The sequence below is a fragment of the Phyllostomus hastatus genome, unplaced genomic scaffold, assembly GCF_019186645.2.
Source record: "Phyllostomus hastatus isolate PE091 unplaced genomic scaffold, TTU_PhHast_1.1 phas_contig_16, whole genome shotgun sequence".
NCBI classification, from domain to species: Eukaryota; Metazoa; Chordata; class Mammalia; order Chiroptera; family Phyllostomidae; genus Phyllostomus; species Phyllostomus hastatus.
Window position 1 is genome coordinate 2,231,636 of NW_025333643.1, and position 20,023 is coordinate 2,251,658.

The following is a 20,023-nucleotide window of genomic DNA, read 5'->3' on the forward strand; positions in this document are numbered from 1 at the left end:
ATCTTATTATAGTCTGTTCCTAATTCTTTCACTGTCACTGTCATTATACATTTCACTACATATGCTATAAATGCCCAATGTATTGTTACTGTTTTAAACAGTCTTTCCGGGCAGTTAAAAATATGAAAAAGAAAATACTCTATTTTGCTTTTATTTGTTCTTCATTTCTTTGTTTAGATCCAAACTTCTGACCTGTATCATATTCCTTATATCCGAAAAACTTCCTTTAATATTTTATAGGGTGGATTTGTTGACATTGAATTCTCTCCTTCTTCTTCTTTCTTCTTCCTTGCTTCTCCTCCTCCTCCTCTCCACCCCCACTGCCCCCTGGTTTGGGGAAGTCTTTTTCACTCATGAAGGATATTTTTACTGGATATAAAATATTGCTGTGGGTTTTCCCTTTGTGCTATTTCTCAGGGTGAATCTTGTCTCTTGCAGCTGTATTCCACTGTTAGTTTTGCTGAAAGCTTGTTAGCATGGTAGTGAAGAGTGAGGGGAGTTCTCTGATGATCTGTTAAGCTTCAGATTTAGGCAGGTATTAGAATCTGGGTCTTGAAGTGTAGCCTTCACAAGACTTTCCACTTCACTGCTGGGGTGGAACTTCTACCCTTCTTTCTTTTACCCAACTGCATTGTCTAGGATAGGTTTTTTAAAGTCCTTTGTTAGCCAAGATTTTTAAAGACCTTTTAAAGGTCCTTCCCTCCTCTGCATTAGGTTATTTTTATTTTAGAGAGATAGTGAAGATTGGGTATGTCAGTCTCCTTTCCTCTAGCTGTAGTAGGCTTCTTACCTGTGTCCTCAAGGTACAGGCCTTGATGAATTTTTCCTTGAAAATTAAGCCTTTTATTCCATAGGGACAGAGGGGAAGTAGCTCTGGGTTGATTGGCATTGGCTGCTGTTCCACTTTCAAACTCTGCAGGGGTGGGTGAGGACTGGAACAAGGGGCTTTCTTTGATTTCTCCCAGATTCTAACACCGCCTGCATACACGCATACATTAGAAAGCCCTTTGAGGTTCCTGGAGGAAAAGCCTGTAATAGGGTGGGAACTCTTGTGATTGCATCCTCCAGGGACTTCACATTCTCATGTTAGCCCATATTTAGTCTTCAGCAATTTGTCAAAATTTCTGGTTAATCTTCCTAACTGCAGTGGGATTCATCCATGCTCTTGGGACTGTATATCCTTTAGTCAGAGAGAAGGCTTTTCTTCCTTCAGGGTTTTAATTGGAGCCACTGTGTTGCTCCATCTTGGCTGTATTGCCTAGCTAGAGGTTGGGTTAGGAGAAAGTAGGGGAATGGGAGAGTGATTCCCTCCACTCTCTTTAAACCTTAGGAATACACATTGTGGTCAGAGAACAACTTGTGAGACTTAACTAGGACTCAGCATATGATCAGTTTTTGTAAATGATCTTTTTGTGCTTGATAGAATATTTATTTTGCAATTACTGTGTACTTGTCATGTGTCTTTTTAGGCCCAGTTTGTTAATCATACTATTCAGATCTGTATTTTTATTTTTGCCCCTTTTTTGAGTCATTTGTTCTATCAACTACTGATAGTAATTTCCTCATTTTGCTAATGGATATTTTTCACTTGTAGTTATGCTAAGTTTTGTTTTACATATTTGAAGGCTATATTATATGAATATGGATCTTGAATTTTTATATCTTTCTAATGAAGTATACATTTTTATCCTGTGAAGTATACCTCTATTAATGGTTTTTGCATTAAAGTCTACTTTGTGTACTATTAATATAGCTAGAGCAACTTTATTTTAGTTTGTGTTTGTATGACTTTTTCTATGTTTTTTATTTTTAGGTGTATTTTTAGGTTTATTTTTAGGTTGTAAGCACCATAATAGTTGAATTTTGTTTTTTATTTTAGATTTTTTTGTTTACTTAATATATTTTTTCAATTGCAATTTATATTTAATATTATTTTGTATTGGTTTCAGATGTACAGCATGGTGGTTTGACGGTCATATACTTTACAAAGTGTTCCCCCTCATATTTCCAGTACCCACTTTATTTTTTACTTAGTATAATAATTTTCATCTTTCAGTCCAGTTACATTTAATATATTACTGGAATATTTGGATTTTCATTTGACATCTTACATTTTGCTTTTTATATGTTCTACTTTTTTGTGATTGTGCCTTCCTTCTTTTTGGGTTTATTTGGGTATTTTAATTCTATTTTTACTTTCTATTAGCATAGCAGTTATGTACACTTATACTATTTTTAAATGTTATCCTAGATATCAAAACATGTATTTTCTTTCTTTTTTGAAATATGGAAGTTTTTTTAATACGTAACACGATCATAAGGCACAAAATTCAAAATATACAAAAGGTTATATGATAGAAAATCCTTTCTCATATCTGCCCATAAGCCACCCAGTTCTCCAGATGACTCAAATATGAATCCACCAGTACAGTCATCTGGCCTCTTTACCGGCCCCCCAAATGTACTGTATTTATTGCTCTCTAAGATGAAAGTCTTGGTTTATATCTTCTTGCTTATTCACCTTTTCCTTCAAAGCTCAGCTAAAGTCTCTTTCTCTTTCATAAAGTTTTCCCAAACAAATCTTATCCTAACTGATCTTACCAACTTCTGGTGATAATTGCAGTTTATTCACTCATTTTAGCATTTGTGTTATTTTGTGCTGCTTTCTTTAAGTTTGAAGTATGTAAATCTTACTTGCAACACTAGATTGTGAGTTCTTTGAGGGCAGGATAACATGCCTTATTTGGTCTATAGAATGCTGAGCACATAAGCAGATGGTCCCCAAATACTTGTTGAATTAAATTGCTTCTTTAGTAATGGCTGTCAGAAGCTAGTTTTCCAGGAAGATTTCAGTTTTGGTGCATCTTGATTCTCCATTGTTCCTGGTAGATAATAGTTTTTAGAGTTGCTTTTGAATGCAAAATTACAGGTGCAGGATTGGAAGCCACTTGAAAAAGTGTTTTTAAATTATTGTTTTTTATGAACTTGTTTTACATTTCATGTTACTTTAAGATTAGAATTAATGGAATATCCACTTCTAATTCCATATCATAGTGTAAAAATCTTCATTGCTACTTGTGACATGTGCCACTTTCTTTTAAGTATTGACAAGTTAATATTCTTTTTTTCCGAAAGTATCTTTTTTGATTAAAAATTTTCTTGATCACATTTTTGAAAATGTGATCAGGAGTTAGAAAGTATTGAAAAGTTAGGAAGTATTAAAAACTATTGGAAAAAATTGCCCTATTTTTTACCAGTGAAAGATAAATGTTAACATTCTATGTATACTCTTTTTTTTCCTGTGTATATGTAATAGATAAGTTCTCCCCTCTAAGTTTCTCACTTTTTAATTATTGATGTTTGCTTTTCAGCTTTTCCTAAAAGGATTCCTGTATTTGTTAGAAGTGCTTGAGGAAGAGTGATAAAGGCAAGTATCCAACACTTTATAGTCAATGAAATAACTTAGTTCATAGCCAAACAAGAAAGCTTTGGTTACCATATCTATCAAAAAGACAAAAAAAATTGGAAAGAAAAACTTAAAGAAAAAAAAAGAAAAAGGTTTTCTATATATTTTAGTATGGTTTTTAGAACACCCTCAAACATTTCACAGATTTTAAAAACATAATTTTTAACTTTTCTGATATTAATTTAGAACAACTAGTTTCTTGAATATGAACTTACGGCATATTGTATCTTTGGCAATACTCTTGTAGAAAAATTGTTTAAAATTCTGAGAATGTAACAAAGTTCATTGCAACTGCCTGGTCTGTTAGTGGCTTTTTCTCCTCTTTCCCACTTTTCACTCCTTCCCCCTCCCCTCTTTCAGCCATGTCCTTCTGTTCCTTTTTCTTTCCCCACTTCCTCTGGTTTACTCATAAGAACTCTACTTTCAGCAAAGTTGAGTAAATAAAAGAGAAGCTGACATTTCCTTCTTACAAAAGCACACTTACTTTGCAGTTGAACTTGTGTTAAAACCAGGGGTCTCAATATTTTGGGAATTTTATAAACTGAGCAAGAGTTATTATTTGTTTGAATTTTAAAGAAAAAAATAAGGGACTCCTAAAAAACTTTGCCAGTGTTGAATTTCTTTAGTGCTTACGTTTTCACTGTCAGCAGTTTTATAGAGTAAATTATTACAACATTACTGTCTTTGGTATTTTTGGCACAGCATTTGATCTTCCATAAAATTTGGCTTGTCTTGAAAGGTGGCCTTAAAGATTTTCTGTTGGCCTACAGAAAATTTTAGCAAGTGTCAAAATTTTGACCATATTTCATGTTTATGTCGATATCACAGCAATAATGCAGATGATAGCTGCACGTGTAAGTACCAGATTATATTTTATTATCAATGCAGTAGGTTGTTTTTCAAAATTCTTATCTTACCACTTGATGTTTCAAGCTCAACCTGGGGTGCCCTGTTAGGTAAGCCTCTGCTGGTTAGTATGGTTATGTCTTGCCTTTAGAAATCTCAGAATTCATTACTGTTCTACTACGTAATCGTTGCATTTGTGTGGATAGCCTGTGCAAGCTTTGGCTTGGAGATTGACATCCTAGTTCTAGGTTTTTCTGGAATGCTGGCATATCCTTGTAATCAATCAAAACTTCGAATTATATGAAAATAAATGATGTCCAAATGCTAGTGAAATCTCAAATGAAGCTATTGACATATAAAATGTACCATATTTTTCATGAAATAAAATGAGAAGCAGGTGGCCACTTGATTAATTTATAACACTGCCCAAAGAAGTAAGTTTGCTGAGTAATAAATTCCTTATACCTTTATATATGAGACAAGTAGGTTTTCCAATTAACCTTGACATTGTTTCTTTATTCATATTTTTTACTCTCATGGGAGATATTTACTTTATATATTTTACTTTGAAAAACAAAAAAGATCATATTATTAAGGTAATGAAATACAAATAAGGAAAAAAGTAAATTACTTCCTCATTATCAGCCTGCTGCTTTTACATCCTCCCTTCTTCTTAGGGTCTAAATAGCCCAGTGCAAGAAGATTTATTGATGTTCAGTGTTACTGGATTATTTTGGTAAATTTTCCCCGAGGAGCTTAATGTTTTACATAGTGGAAATAATTCAATAACTATCCATCTGTCCTACAAATTCATGAGGAAAGATGAAGATAATTAAATACATACACTATAGCAACATTTTTGTCCACAAGAAGCCCCGGAGAAATCCAGTGAAGCCCGACAGTCTTTAGTCTAATAAGGATTAAGGGTTTCTTTCTTGGTTTTCCCGAAGAATAAAGGAAAAACAAGCAGTATACAGTACAGTCGGGGAAGGGGTATGATGGGGTTTTAATGTGGCCATAAAGAATTTGAATGAAAAGTAGTGAAATTTCCCATTCTCATGGCTGCTACTCATTTACCTCATTTTGGAGCAAAGAATTTTGTGGTGTTTAGAAAGAGGAAGATACTAGTGAGAGATGTTATCTTTTACTTTGTCACATTATTTATGCTTCTGAGTCACAAAGAGGTTAGGAGATGGGGAAATAGGCATGTAAGGGTATGGACAGCAGAGCCACAGTGACAGTGCCCATATACATGGTCAGAAGGTCTTCTGAGAGTAGTTACCAGGAAGAAAGCTCTAGTGAGTTTGCATTCCTGTCCCTCTGAACTCAAGTAGTCTTGAGTCCATTGGGAACTCGTATATCAGGTAATTTATGCCTTCTAGATTATCATTTTGGCAAGGAGACCTCATTTCCCCAGATCATAACCACCATAGTGCTTTATTGATAGTGACTTAGATTGTTCAAAGCACTTGGTAGTGTAGGGAGTTTTAAAGCCCTTTGGGCCAAAAAAATTGAGGGAAAATATAGACATAAATAAATTTTTCCTATACCGTATTTTGTCCTCTCTAGCAGGTTCTATGCATTAATGCAATTTTTTTATATTTGCAGAAACTCCATATAAAAATAAACATTTTCTATTATGAAAAACCTCATGCCTACCATCTCCCCGCCTCTCTTTTTGCATGTGATTTCCGTAACCATGACGATTATGCTGACCTTACATTTCTAGGTTTCAGCTTTCTTTTAATTTCCTGCATTTAATATTGGTGTGTGGTTGCTATCTGACCTTTCTTTTCCTCTACTCTTTCATTAAACCGTGTTTACTGTGTTACTTCTTTACTTTTGAATTTTTGTGGATATATGGGAAGTTTCTGTCAGGAATGATACTATTCAGAGAAAGGGAATTCTTAGAAATATCTTTGCTTGATAGCTGGTACCGAGCAAAGTCTCTGAAGACGGATGGGATCATTCACTCATGTGGTACCAAAAAGTCATTTGTGCTTCAACAGATAATTCAACTTACAAGATTTTACTTCCTTTTTCTTACTGAAAGAGCAAACCTGTCACCCATAGTTACCAATAATCTTGAGGAATATGAATAGTAACAAGAAATTCCTTTTTCATAAAATCCACAAACATTTAATTTAGGATATCTACTTATTATTACTGTTTGAATTTACTGAGTTCCATCATATGGATAATTAACTGTGGTTATGAATGAGAGGAATTAAATTGCCTCAGCAAAACTATATGTATTGAATTTTCTGATCTCTCTCGATTTCCCAAGCAATGACTATTTGTCAACTATTTTGGGGGGTTTCCATTGTTCCGATATTTGGTTCTTCATACGTTGAAACTTGTAGGGATTTTTTTTTTTTAAACATGGCTGTTTTCATTTCCCATGTACTTGTTTTGGAGTTTTTTTCTCCTGTTCTAGGAAATAATCATTATCCACTATCTAGAAAACTGTTCTTTAATCCTCTGATTAAAGATTGCTTAATGATAGTGACTATTTGTTTGGCTAGTGGCATGTTTTTCTTTGTTTTTACACTGGAGTTTCTGCATGGATTTATAATCTGAGGTTTTTTTTGTTTTTTTGTTTTTGTTTTTGTTTTTTAACATTAGATAGGCATGAAGCCTCCGTCTCACAGCCGCATGTGTAGTTACTATTGAAGCAAATGTCTACCTAATTTGACAGTCTTGGTGTGTTTAAAATTTTTTGAGTTTGCAAATAAGCTTATTAAGTCTACTGATGGAGCCTTCGGGCAGTGAACAATTTTATGAGGACCCTGATCCTGAAGGCAAATCCCAAGATGCAGAGGCCAGAAAGCAGACAGAATCAGAACAAAAGTTGTCTAAAATGACCCACAATGCTTTGGAGAACATTAATGTGATTGGCCAAGGCTTGAAGCATCTCTTCCAGCACCAGCGCAGGAGGTCATCAGTGTCTCCACACGATGTGCAACAAATTCAGGCAGATCCAGAACCTGAAATGGATCTGGAAAGCCAGAACGCATGTGCTGAGATTGATGGTGTCCCCACCCACCCCACAGCTCTGAATCGTGTCCTGCAGCAGATCCGAGTGCCACCCAAGATGAAGAGAGGGACGAGCTTGCATAGTAGGCGGGGCAAGCCAGAGGCCCCAAAGGGAAGTCCCCAAATCAACAGGAAATCTGGCCAGGAGATGGCACCTGTTATGCAGTCTGGCCGACCCAGGTCTTCATCTACTACTGATGCTCCGACCAGCTCTGCTGTCATGGAAATAGCTTGTGCTGCTGCTGCTGCTGCTGCATGTCTGCCAGGGGATGAGGCACCTCCAGAGCGGGTAAGTCTGTTAGAGTTTCTTTTCCTGTTAACGTACTGTTCTTTGTTTCTAGGATTCTTCAGTTTTTTTCTTTGGTAACTAAAAAGAGAGATCTCTGCAAGAGATATCTCAAAGTTGTGGTAAAATATAGTTTCCATTTTTGTTAAATAAAGGGGATGAATAATTATGGCAGCTAATATAATTATATTTCTATTTGCTTCCTAATATATTACTATCTTTTATTTTACCCCTTTGCTAAAACCTTCAACATTCTTTATGTGCTCTTTATGTCTTAAACTCTCAGTTTTATCAGAGGAACAAAGCGCTTTGTTTACTGTTGTTTTGGTTTTACACATGAATTGGCTTTCTTACCTTAATGAAGGTGATGGCTCAAGTTCTAGAATCTGGGTGTGTCTGCCTAGTGTGGAAATATAAATTGCTTATAATTTTCATATACACTGTACCATTCAATATACATTTTGCTTTCTGCAATAGAGTATATATCCATTCTTTTAATTTACTTCTAATAAACAGTTATTGTGGGGTTTGCCTTGATAGGAGAACTAGGCATAACAAATTTAGGGAGAACTCTTTCCATATAACTCTCACCTCTCAGTTATAGTTAGTTAAAGCACAAAGAAGAAATAGTTCTGTTAGGGTTTGAAAGCTCAGGTACATATAGCCAGGCAGGAAGTGAAAACAAATAAACTCAGGTGTAATGGGGCTTGGAGAAACAGAAGAGTCCGTGCTTTGTCTAAAGGGACAGTGTCTTCTTAGCTTTAGCTGATTGTTGTAATTTAGGATTGTGAATCCAGTCTAGCCAGGGCTTCTAATTTTTCAAGAGAAACTTGAAAGCTTAGGTGAGTAACCTCTTTGATTTTTAATATATTACGTTATACAGGTCACACAGAACACATTTGTGGGCCAGGTCTGCCCTGTAAGTCACCACCTTGCTATCTTTTGGCTTTATTTTATGTATTCCTTGAGGTTTGTATGCTAGTCAGTCACTTTCGTTCTATGTCAGTTCTGTCACAGGTAAGTTATTTCATTGGAATTTTAGCCCGGAAATTTAATCTAGTATTGAATCTAGTATTGAACCTGGGTATTGAATCTAGTTTTAAACTTCTACTACCTAATTGTGACATTAAAAATAAACAGGTAATGGACAGTAAATGACTTTAAGAAATTAAACCTGTCAGAGTAACAGATTCACTAGAATAACAGAATCATCAGATTAATGATTCACATAATTAAAATTTAAAAGTATAAATAAGGAAAAGTAGCATGTATTTATGTGTGTAATGGGAATCTTTGAAATAAAAAGGACATTTGATCATGGATTGCATAATCTAGTTGGCAATAAAAACTAACAATGCAACTATATTATTTGCTTAATCCTTACCAGAGAACATTAATTCTGGGATTATAAACTTTTATGTTAAAAAATATAAGTAAAGTATATTTTATGCACTTACATATTGTTTGTTTTAGAAAATTTTATAGAAAGAGAGCCAAAGGTGAACACTTTTTCCTAAAATTGTTTCTTTAATGCTGTTTGTCAACTTTACTGACATACAGTAAAACTCAACAATTTTAAATGTGTGATTTGATTAGTTTTGAAAAATGTATAGTCATGTAAAACAATCATGATATAGAACATTATCATACCCCAGAATTATTTCTCATGCCCCTTTTTGCAGTCAGTCCTCTTTTCCAACCCTTAGCCTTTGGCAGCCGCTTACTGGCTTTCCTATCAATATTGTTTTGCCTTTTCTAGAACTTAATATAAATGGGATCGCACAGTATAGTCATTTCTGTTTTCACCCATATTGTTGCACTATTCCTTTTTTATTGCTGAGTAGTATTCCATTGTGTATCTATTTGTTTATCCATTCACCAGTTGGTGGTGGTTTGGATTATTTTTGTTTTCTGGCTATTATAAATTAAGCTGCTATGAAATTTTGTATATAGGTCTTATAGACATTTTCATTTCTTTGAGTTATATGGTAAATGTATCTACTGTTTTTACCCACAACACTTCTGACACCAAATGTGTAGGGGTTTTTTACACCAGCATCCAGTTGTGACACCAACTTGGTGTCCCATAATTCAGTTCTGACAGTAACTACCTGGAGTTAACACAGACCCCACAGGTTAAGGACTCAGTCCCACAAGACTGCTTCCACTTCAGGCATCAGTCACAAGTCCCACGTTGCCACCTGTACCTCTGACCAACAGTTATGTATCAGGTGTTTTCATGACTTCCTCCTCAGGTTGGTAATTTGCTAGAATGGCTCACAGAACCCAGGAAGACACTTTACTTCTTTTACAGGTTTATTATAAAGGATGCAACTCAGGAATAGTTAAAAGGAAGAGGACAAAGAGTAGGGAAGGGAGGAGGTTGGTGGTGCAGAGGTTCTGTGTCCTCTGGGCACATGCGTTCACTAACCTGGAAACTCTCCAAACCCTGCCATTTAGGAGTTTTATGTGGCAGCCTCATTACATAGGCCTGGTTGATTAAATCATTGCCCATTGGTGATTAGCTTAGATTTCCAAATCTCCTGTCCCAGAAGTTGGGAGTAGGGATGACCATCCCTCTAATCATGCCTTGGTCTTTCTGGCTACTAGTACCCATGTGAAGTCATCTCACTAGCATATAGAAGTTACTCTTACATTTACATTCTGCAGATTCCAAGGATTTTAGGAGCCCCGTCAGTACATGTTTAACTTGTAAAGTGACTACACCATGTTGCATTGCTACCAGCAGTGTATGAAAATTTCAGTTTTTTCATCCTTATCAGTATTTGGTAGTGCCATTATTTTTAAACTTAGCCATTCTAATGCGTGTGTAGTGATGTTGCTTTGGGGTTTTATATTTGCGTTTCTCTAATGACATGGAAAGATTATGGGCAGCATTTTTAAATGTAGTTTATAAAGATTGGCTAGTGATTTAAAAGAGATTATTTCTAAGAATTGATGTGAATTTTTCTTAGATGTTTAAATTATCTGACAGAGATCTTCTGAATTAGAGTAATCATTTATGTAAAGTTTGCTGTTTGTTTAATTACATTAAATCTGAAGAACCTACTTCGTAGAGTTTTATTGATTTTTATTTATAATTATCAGTCTGGGAAATAAAGCTCACGTTATTCATGTGTAAGAATCAGAGTGTAGTATAGCATCAATTCTGATTTATAAAATTTGACAAGTCTAGGTATAGAAGGCACTATGTTTTGGTTTGCTTCTTGGAAACATTTAGATGATATTCTCTTTGTTAGGTTAGGTTCATTGCTAGAACCTAAGTACTATACTTACCTTCTTAGCCAACATAATTTGATACCAAATAGTTTCAGTTAATCAAAAAGTCAAAGTTTTCATTATAAAAAAAAACTATCAAAAAGTCAAACAATATATACTTTGAATATTTTATCTGACTTTAAAGTAAGGTTTTTCATTTTTAATATGCTAATTGAACTTCTGTACCTTTCTTGTACTCATTGCATGGACTTCAGTTTCTAGTTTTAATTTTTATAAAGTGGAGTGATAACCTAATGACACTTATGAAGCAATATGGGGTAGGATCTTAGATTTTTAATAATCTCTTAAAATGCCTAACTCACCTTAAGTTAATTGTTCTTAAAAGTAACATGCCTTTATCGAGTCTTTTCAAACTACTTAACTTAGTTTTCATAGATATAGTAGCCCGGTTTGTACTTGATCTGATTGGTTTATATAGTATTTTATTTATTTAAACTTTCAGTAATATTTAGTAATATTCATTATAATGAATATTACTAAAAAACTGATGTGGGAGCAAGATGTATGTGGAAGCACTAGCTGTGAACATTAATTGTCCTATGGACATGAAGTCCACATGTCTTTCAGAGCAAATGGAGAGTGTAAGAATAATGTGGCAAGTCGGTTAAGTGAAGATTAGAGAGCATCTACTCTGCTGTATCTTAGTATGTGAGATTGTTTCGAATTCTAAATATTGACTCTTCTATTTTAGTATTTTTCCTTTAACTCAAAAGGCTGAGGATGAAAATGTTTTAATGCTGGTAATAAACATTTAAGAATACTGCTATTTCTATACCATTTGGTTAATAGCATTTTACACACTTGTCTGTGTTTGTGCCCTTGTACACACAAAACCCTAAGACTAATGTTCAGTTGATTTTTTCCAATGTATCCTCTGTGTTTGAAAGCTACCTGCTTCTGCCTCTGCCACATAACCAGTCTATTTTTTAGAGTAAATTCTTGGCCCTTAAGTTAGATCCCTTTTTTAAAAATTACAGATTTGGCAAATATTTATTTGTGCCTAATATGTGCAAAGCATGGCTTTGACCTAATGATAGAAAGGGACCTAGTTGAACACAAAGGTTCTGCATTTCCTTCCTTTTCAGGTTTACTAATGTCAAGTTTTTTCCCCACAGAAAAATCTTGTTGATACATCCAGTCTGCTGCAGTACTTGTATTAAAATGTTTTCATTTCTTACAGTAAACATTCATATATGTACTTAATAAATAGATGTCATATATATCTGAGGCCAAATTACATCATTTAAAGGATCATATTATTTTTACACAGATTTTATTTATTTATTTTTAGAGAGGGAAAGGGAGGGAGAAAGAAAGGGAAACATCAATATGTGGTTGCCTCTCACATGCTCACTTCTGGGGATTTGGCCTGCAACCCAGGCATGTGCCCTGAGTAGGAATTGAACCGGCAACCCTTTGGTTTGCACACTGGCACTCAGTCCACTGAGCCATGCCAGCCAGGGCTAAAGGATCATCGTTAAATTCACAAAGGCAGATTTTTTTTCTATAAATACTTTTCTATACGAAAGTTAAAAAGTTAAATGTTTTGAATTTGAAAGAAGTATGCTCAGTGCAGAAAACTTTGAAAATACAGAAAAGTAAAAGAAGAAAAAAATAAAAATAATTACTGCCAATATTTTGGTGTGTTTTTCATTCGATATATTACTTATATATGAAAATATGTAGAAGGAAATTTAAAGTTATTTTTCTTCAGTTTTATTAAAATTAACATTTAAAATAAACCAGGATATTATTAAATGCACAGCTTTGTATTTTTTAATTAAAATTCTATCATGAGCAATTTTAGATATTCATAGATATTCTTTATAGAATTTTACTGATTGTATAATATTACAGTATATTTTATTATAATACCATAATGTGTTAACCATTTTTATATATTGAGTTGGAGATGGAGAATGAAAATATTTAAATTTCTGATGTAATTTCCATTCCATAAAACAGTATATGAAATATTAATCAAGAGATATTTAAGAGTACTTAGTTGGTAGTGATGAAAATAATAGCTGCTTATATGGCCAGTAGTGTTGTGTTTAAATGCATTATGTAATTTTCTCACTAATTCTAAAATAGCCCTATTTTTTGTATTTTCTCTTTTTTATTGGTGAAATAGCAAGGGCAGAGAGAAGTTAAGTATGCCCATGGTTTCCCAGCTAGTGTGTTTCCCAACTAGATTGTTTCAGAACTGAAGTAATAAGTCTAGGTCATATTTATTTTGATTATCTAGGTTTTAATAACTACTATATGCTAGTTACTATCTGATTCAGAAAGTGCTCTTACCTAATATGACAGTGTGTCTTCATTTTTATAAATTGGACATTGGTCTAAGTACTTGGGACATACAAAGAATGTACAGGAAATAGTATATGTTTTTCATTCTGGACTTTAAAATGTTAACAATTTCATTTGTATAAAATGATAGAACAATCAGCTATTGGCATTTAATTTATGAAAATTGAGGGTTAGCATTTCATACGTAATATGTTCTTATTTTAGATCCTTCTGTCAGATTTTTAAAAATGACCACCACATAACATTGTTTCTATTATACCTACTGTTCATATTGAAAGTTCTCCAGGGTATCTGAAAACTCTAATCCTAGACTCAGTGAACTTACAGTCTAGTTAGTGATATGGCAAGCAATATAAAACTATGTATATGACAAATGGTATAAACAAGTTGAGAAGAGAAAGATCATTCTGGGTTGAAGTGAATAAAAAGTTAGGAGAGATGGGTGCTTTGATTCGAGTCTTGCAGGAGAAATAGAACACCAACATGTGAGATGTGAGGGGTAGAAGAAGGAGTTGCTTCAGAAAGGGGAATGATACCAGCCAGGAAAATTTATTGGGGTGTTAGAGTGGTCAAAGAAGCATGCATGCATATCAGCTGCCTTGGATCCTTTTTGGAATGAGGTAGGGCATAAATTTGCCTCTCTTTTTCATCTCATATCATCTGTTCAACATATTTGACTAAATTTATGAGTGCCTGTTATATGCAGGATATCCTGAAAAATGCTGTGGCAGGCATATAGGTTCATAACACTTGAACCTAGTTCTTAAGATTTTTAAAGCTAGTAGGAAAGATACACATAGAGAAAATAACACGAGAATTTTGATAAAGCAGTTTGACATGAATTATTTTACTTGATCTTGATAATTCTATAAGATGGTAAGGAAGGTTCTTATTGTCATTATTTCACAAACTAGGAAACATGAGTGATGTCAGCATCATACAACTTATAAATAAGGGATGAAGCTTTTGATTTCTATAGGCTGCTTCTTTTTCTACAGCACTGTTTGCAATATTATACAGGATGGAATGTGATAAGTGCCACAGACATAAGAATGTGTATATTTAGGAGTAATTAATTTTGTTCAGAGGAATCTTTGAAAGTTTTGAAGGAGGGGCTTCAGGATGTTGTTATGGGTAATAGGGAGTAAGTGTATAGTCCTAAGTTGAAGACTTCGGGAATGAAACTAATTAGTGTTTTCTTAGTAAACTTATACTTTTTCAAAGTGTATTTATGGACTTAAATGATAAGGCCTTTGACATTTTGGCAGATGTATTGAGAGGCCTTGAACTGTTCCATAGGGCTTGCAAGACTGGTGCCATGTATTAGCTTTATAGCTTTCCCATTACCTACCAAGACAACATTTTGCACACAAATACCTCATGCAAAAAACAAAAACAAAACATATTAGGGTATTTATTGAATAATGAACAAATCATCTTCTCTGTTGACATCTTAAGTGTTGTGCTCTTTGGAGTTTTAACCATAGCCCATACCACTCTTTTTACTCCTTTGTGATCTTAAATGTTATCCTACTTTCACTTCCACCAGATTTTGATCTCCAGCCTGACCAATCAATCCTATGATCCTCAGAATTGGGTAACTATCTTTTGATTGTCTGCATAGGCAGTTCATACTCACCATTTCCAAATTTAAACTCATTATCATCTCTTGTAATGTCTTCTAGTACATTCTCTATCTCAGTTGTTTTTAAATTTGAGTGAATACAGCAGAAATCATTTAGTACAACAGTTGAAAACAAGCTTTGCATGCCCCACCCCAAAATTTCTGATTTAGAAGGTCTGATATGGAATCTAGAAATGTAATTTTTAATCTTAGTTTTTTAAATTGATTTGAGGGGGTGGGTAAAGAGAAAGAGAAACATCGATTTGTTGTTCCACTTATTTAGGCATTCATTGGTTGATTCTTGTTTGTGCCCTGACCAGGAATTGAACTTAACAAGCTTGGTGAATGGGAAAAACACTCCAACCAATTGAGCTACCTGGCAAGGGCTAGAAATATGTATTTTTTAAAAATATAGGCAATAATTTTTTTAAAATCCTCACTTAAGAATTTAAAAAAAAGAGGAAGGGAGAAAGAGAAAACATCAATCTGTTCCCCGTTACATGCCCTGACCCTGGGGTTGAACCCACGGCCTAGGTATGTGCCCTGACTGGGGATTGAACCTACAGCCTTTTGGTGTTATGGAACAATACTCCTACCAACTGAGCCACCTGACCAGAGCTAGAAATATGTATTTTTAATCAAGGCCTCAGATGATTCCAGTGCAGTCAGCCCATGAGTTTGAGAATCACTAGATATGACTCTCTGGAGCCACCAGTCATCCAGGCTGGCAGTCTGAGATTTTCCCTGACACCTTCCACTTTTCACGTCCATGATCCCCAAGGTTGCCTTATTCTCCATTTTAAAATTGGTGTCCTAGTTTGGGCCTTTATTCATCTCATTGCCATTTTAAATACTTCATGCTGAGAGCTATCTAAAATGCAAAATAATTATACTTTTCCACGGCTTAAAAACCATTCACTGGCTCCACCATCAACTGGGGAGTAAAGAAAGTTCCTTTAAATGACACTCAAGGCCTTCCATGACTTAGCCTTTATGGACTTCTCTACCTCGTGCCACTTTCTCCCTTATGGCAACTAACACTTCTTTTCCACGTTTTTTATTCTTCCTCTTTTCACATTTCCATATTTTGGTTTATGCTTTCATTCATTTATTCAGCCAGTATATATTGAGTATTTGATAATGCTAGTCATTGCAGATACCTGATGAACAAAACCAGATATGATCCTTACTCTCATGGAGTTTATAATCAGATGGGGACCTGTGTTAAAGAAACAGTCATTTGAACAAATCTAAATTTTCCAACTGTGACAAGTGCTACTGGAGCCTTTTATAGGGACATTTGATCTAGTTAAGGAAGTTAGGGTAGTCTTCCCTGAGGAAGTGACAGATCTAAATGATAAGCTTAGGTAATTAGATGATAGAAAGAGAACTGCATGTTGGAAGGCCCTAAGATGGGAGGTAGTTTTCCAGGTTGAGGGGTAGACTGGCAGGTGGGTATGTGTGTAAGTATACACCGGTCAAGTCTGGAGAGATAGATAGGAAGCATATCAAAGGTTTGCAGGCAGTGTAAAGGATTTTTTCTCCATCTGTGAGGAATGAATACCATCAAAGCGGTTTAAGCAAGGGGGGAAATACTAACTTTGTGATTATAAAGTATCACTACGCTTATAGCATAGAGAATGGACTGGAGTCGGTTCAGATTGAATGCAGGTAGATGAGTCAGAAGGCTGTCATATCAGTACAGGTGAGATCAAGTCCCAATTTGGATCAGGGGAAGTGATGGTGGAAATGGAGAGAATTACGTGAGGGCAAGGGTTGTCTCTTAATCATATTTGAAGTCCCCATACCTAATACTTTTTTTGCCTTTGGTTTATTTTTTTCAGTGAATTAGTGAGAGTAGTAGACATAGGAAGTAAGAAAGGATGTCTAATTAGTGAGTTTGAGATTGTACATGGATAAATTTTTGAAATGGAGTAGCATTCCTTCAATCATTCATCAATATTTATTAAATACCTTTTAAATACTAGGCAGTGTTCTAGCTAGTTAGGATACATCAGAAAACAAAACAGTCAAAAATTTCTGCCCTCATGGGCAGAAACAACAACAACAAATAAGTTATATGTTATATTGGAAGGTGATAATTACTATGGAAAAAATAAAAAAAAAATTGAGATATGTTCTGAGACCCTCTTACCCCCATGGACACCTTGAAACCATGGATAGTAGCAAACCATATATTACTCATATACTATGTTTTTCCCTATACATACCTATGATAAAGTTTAATTTATAAATTGGACACACTAAGAGATTATTAGTGTAACAATGACTAATAATAAGATAGACCAGTTATAACAATATACTATAATAAAAGTTATGTGAATGTGGTCTCTCAAAGTATCTTATTGCACTGTATTCACTCCTCTCCTTGTGACGATGTGATATGATTTAAAAACTCCTATACGATGGGGTGAAGTGAAGTGAATGATAGAGGCATTGTGACCTGACATTAGGCTGTTATTGATCTAATGATTTCATCATGCTACACTCAGAATGGTGTACAACTTAAAATTTAAGCATTGTTTTTTGTTTTTACTCCTCATCCAAGGATATGTTCTTATTGATTTTAGAGAGACAGAGGAAAGGGAATATGGTGGACGGGGGCAGAGACATCAATGTGAGAGGGAAACATCTGTCGGCTGCCTCCCTTACGCACCTCAACTGGGGATCAAACCCGCAACCCACTCATGTGCCTTGAACGGGGATTGAACCCACAACCTTTTTGTTGTACTGGATGATATTGCAGCAAACTGAGCCACCTAGCCAGGGCTAAGCATTGTTTATTTCTGGAATTTTCCATTTAATATTTTTGGACCTCTGTTGACTGAGGGGTAGCTGAAACTGTGAAAAGCAAAACCGTAGGTAAGGGAGGACTGCTGTACTGTAGTAAGAGATGAGATGAGGGGTCACAAGTAGCCAGATCAGGTATGGCTCCACAGGCATTGTAAGGACTTTGGCTGTACTCTGAATGAGATGGGGGGGTCATTGAGGTTTTCAGCATAGAAGTCACATGTCACTTGTTTTTTAAGAGGATCACTCTGGCTGTTGGGCAACCAGTTAAGAGTCTTGCAGAATCTAGGCAAGAAGTGATGATGACTGAAACCAGGGTCTTAGTAGCCTTAAATCAGAGATTTCAAACAAAGAGAGATCAAAACAAGAGATTGACAGTGGTCAGTTTGAGTGATCAGAGGTTCTGATAGGATTTCCCCAGAAGGCATGTGGAATTTATTAGCAGTATAACAGTGTATTGCACCAAGAAAGGGTTCCTATATGAGGAAAAGAATCCTAAACCTTGATGTAGATTTTTTAAAAGATTTTATGTATTTATTTATTTTTTTGAGAGAGAGAGAGAGACAGACAGACAGACGTCAGTGTGTGGTTGTCTCTTGTATGCCCCCAACTGGGGACCTGGCCCGCAACCCAGGCATATGCCCTGACTGGAAATCGAACCGGCAGCCCCTTGGTTCACAGGCCAGCACTCAGTACACTGAGCCACACCAGCCAGGGTAAGCCTTGATACAGATTTCATGCAGCAGCATAAACATTTTAGAAGAACTACTAAGTTATTGCAACAGAGGCTCAGTGAAAGAATCTTAAGATATAAACTTGAGTTTGCTATTGAATACATGTTTTTACGAAAATAGGTTAGAAGTAGGCCATGTTTTGAAACAGTAAGATTCATAGTCGTCCAGAAGTCAAGAGTATATTTCATGGTAAAATTGAGATTATTTAAGGTAAAAGCTTTGAAAATGTCAATGTAGTATGTAAATGTGCCACAGTATTATGATAGTGTTAGTATTTAAAAATACAGTGATAACGTCAAGGGGAGACATGTATGATAGAATTAGAAGAGAAGGGAGATCTGTGAATTTAGAGAGTAGGTTTGGTTTCCTTAGGGTTGTACAATATTAGAATTGTGGTTTTATGGTGAATCAAACTTTTAAACACTCAGATTACTTGTAACATTATAAAGTCAAATTTTATAACTCACCCTCAAAGAGTGGAAAATAATTGTTTCATTAAAATTGGTTTGATTATAATGGAAAACAGTTTTGTTTTTTAAAAAGGGTTCTGTTCTGGATTTACCTTTACTAGCTGAATGATTTTAGGCAAATCATGTAACTACCTGTGTGATCTTTATTGTTCCTGCCTACCATGTTCTTTGAGTCTGATGTGGAATATGAAAAATTGGTACAAATGAAAGTGCAAACCTGGTTAAGTGTACCGAAAGCTTTCATGGCAGTATCTCAGTTTACCTGTTCTTCTGTTATATCTTTTATGAATCACATGGGACCAGAAATGTTTTCCCCAGTGTTTGTTCACACATGTGTTAAAATGTTTACTGAATGTTTGATCTAGCATTGTTTTAGGTCGGGGATTTGCAAACCTTTTCTGTAAATAGCAATAGTAAATATTTTTAACCATAAGATCTCTCGCAGCTACTCAATTCTTCATCAAAAGCATGAAAGCAGCTGCCCGCAATGTAAACCCAGCTGCCCTGAGTTTAGCTGTGGTGGACAGTATCTGAGCTGTAGTCCATACTTTGCCCACCTCAGTTTTAGATAAGAGCTGCATATAAATTATGTTACAGCCTTATTCTCAAAGACCCTACAGTCTTGTCAGGGTAGCAGGATTTTACCTAAGTGGCAATTAAAGAAGCAGTGTGGTATAATGAAGCCCAGAAGCCTGTGGTTTTAGATTCTAAGAATGTCTTATATCTGTTATTAAATATCAGGGTGACCTTAAACAAATTAAATTCTTTAGATTTCATTTCCTTCAAGATGAGGTCATTGTACTAAATAGTATTTAGTGTTACTTCTAATTTGAAAATTCCACAAATTAAACTTGCTGTACTTACCAGTCTTTTTCATGACACACATAGAAAATTAAAATACCTGTACAGCATAGCAGGGTAAAGTGATGATTATGTTCACAATCAGGTAAGTTGTTCCTGTCACCCCAGGCTCTGCTCAGCCACCTGGAGGGCTGAGATGATCGATGTCTATAGCACACTTATAATCCATTCGTAGCAGTTAAAAGCTTTGCTAGAGAACAGAATGTAATCAGATGTTAGTGAAATGAAGGGCAGACGCAGTTCAGAAAAGGGAGAGCCAAGTAGGTCAAGTTATTA

The 20,023-nt window shown here is 35.2% G+C and overlaps 1 protein-coding gene across 4 annotated transcripts in view; it reads left to right on the forward strand.

Moving 5' to 3' along the window:
* The window catches only part of TMCC1 (transmembrane and coiled-coil domain family 1), a 197,754-nt gene that overhangs the window by 38,355 nt on the left and 139,376 nt on the right, over nt 1-20,023 (forward strand). For 3 of the 4 annotated variants that reach the window (XM_045832156.1, XM_045832154.1, XM_045832155.1), the window contains 2 exons: nt 3,372-3,427; nt 7,366-7,637. In XM_045832156.1, coding sequence (XP_045688112.1) covers nt 7,407-7,637 — 231 coding nt within the window. In that variant the 5' untranslated portion in view covers nt 3,372-3,427; nt 7,366-7,406. Of the gene's footprint in view, nt 1-3,371; nt 3,428-6,941; nt 7,638-20,023 lie in introns of those variants that run through there. The other variant, XM_045832153.1, reaches the window with a different exon arrangement.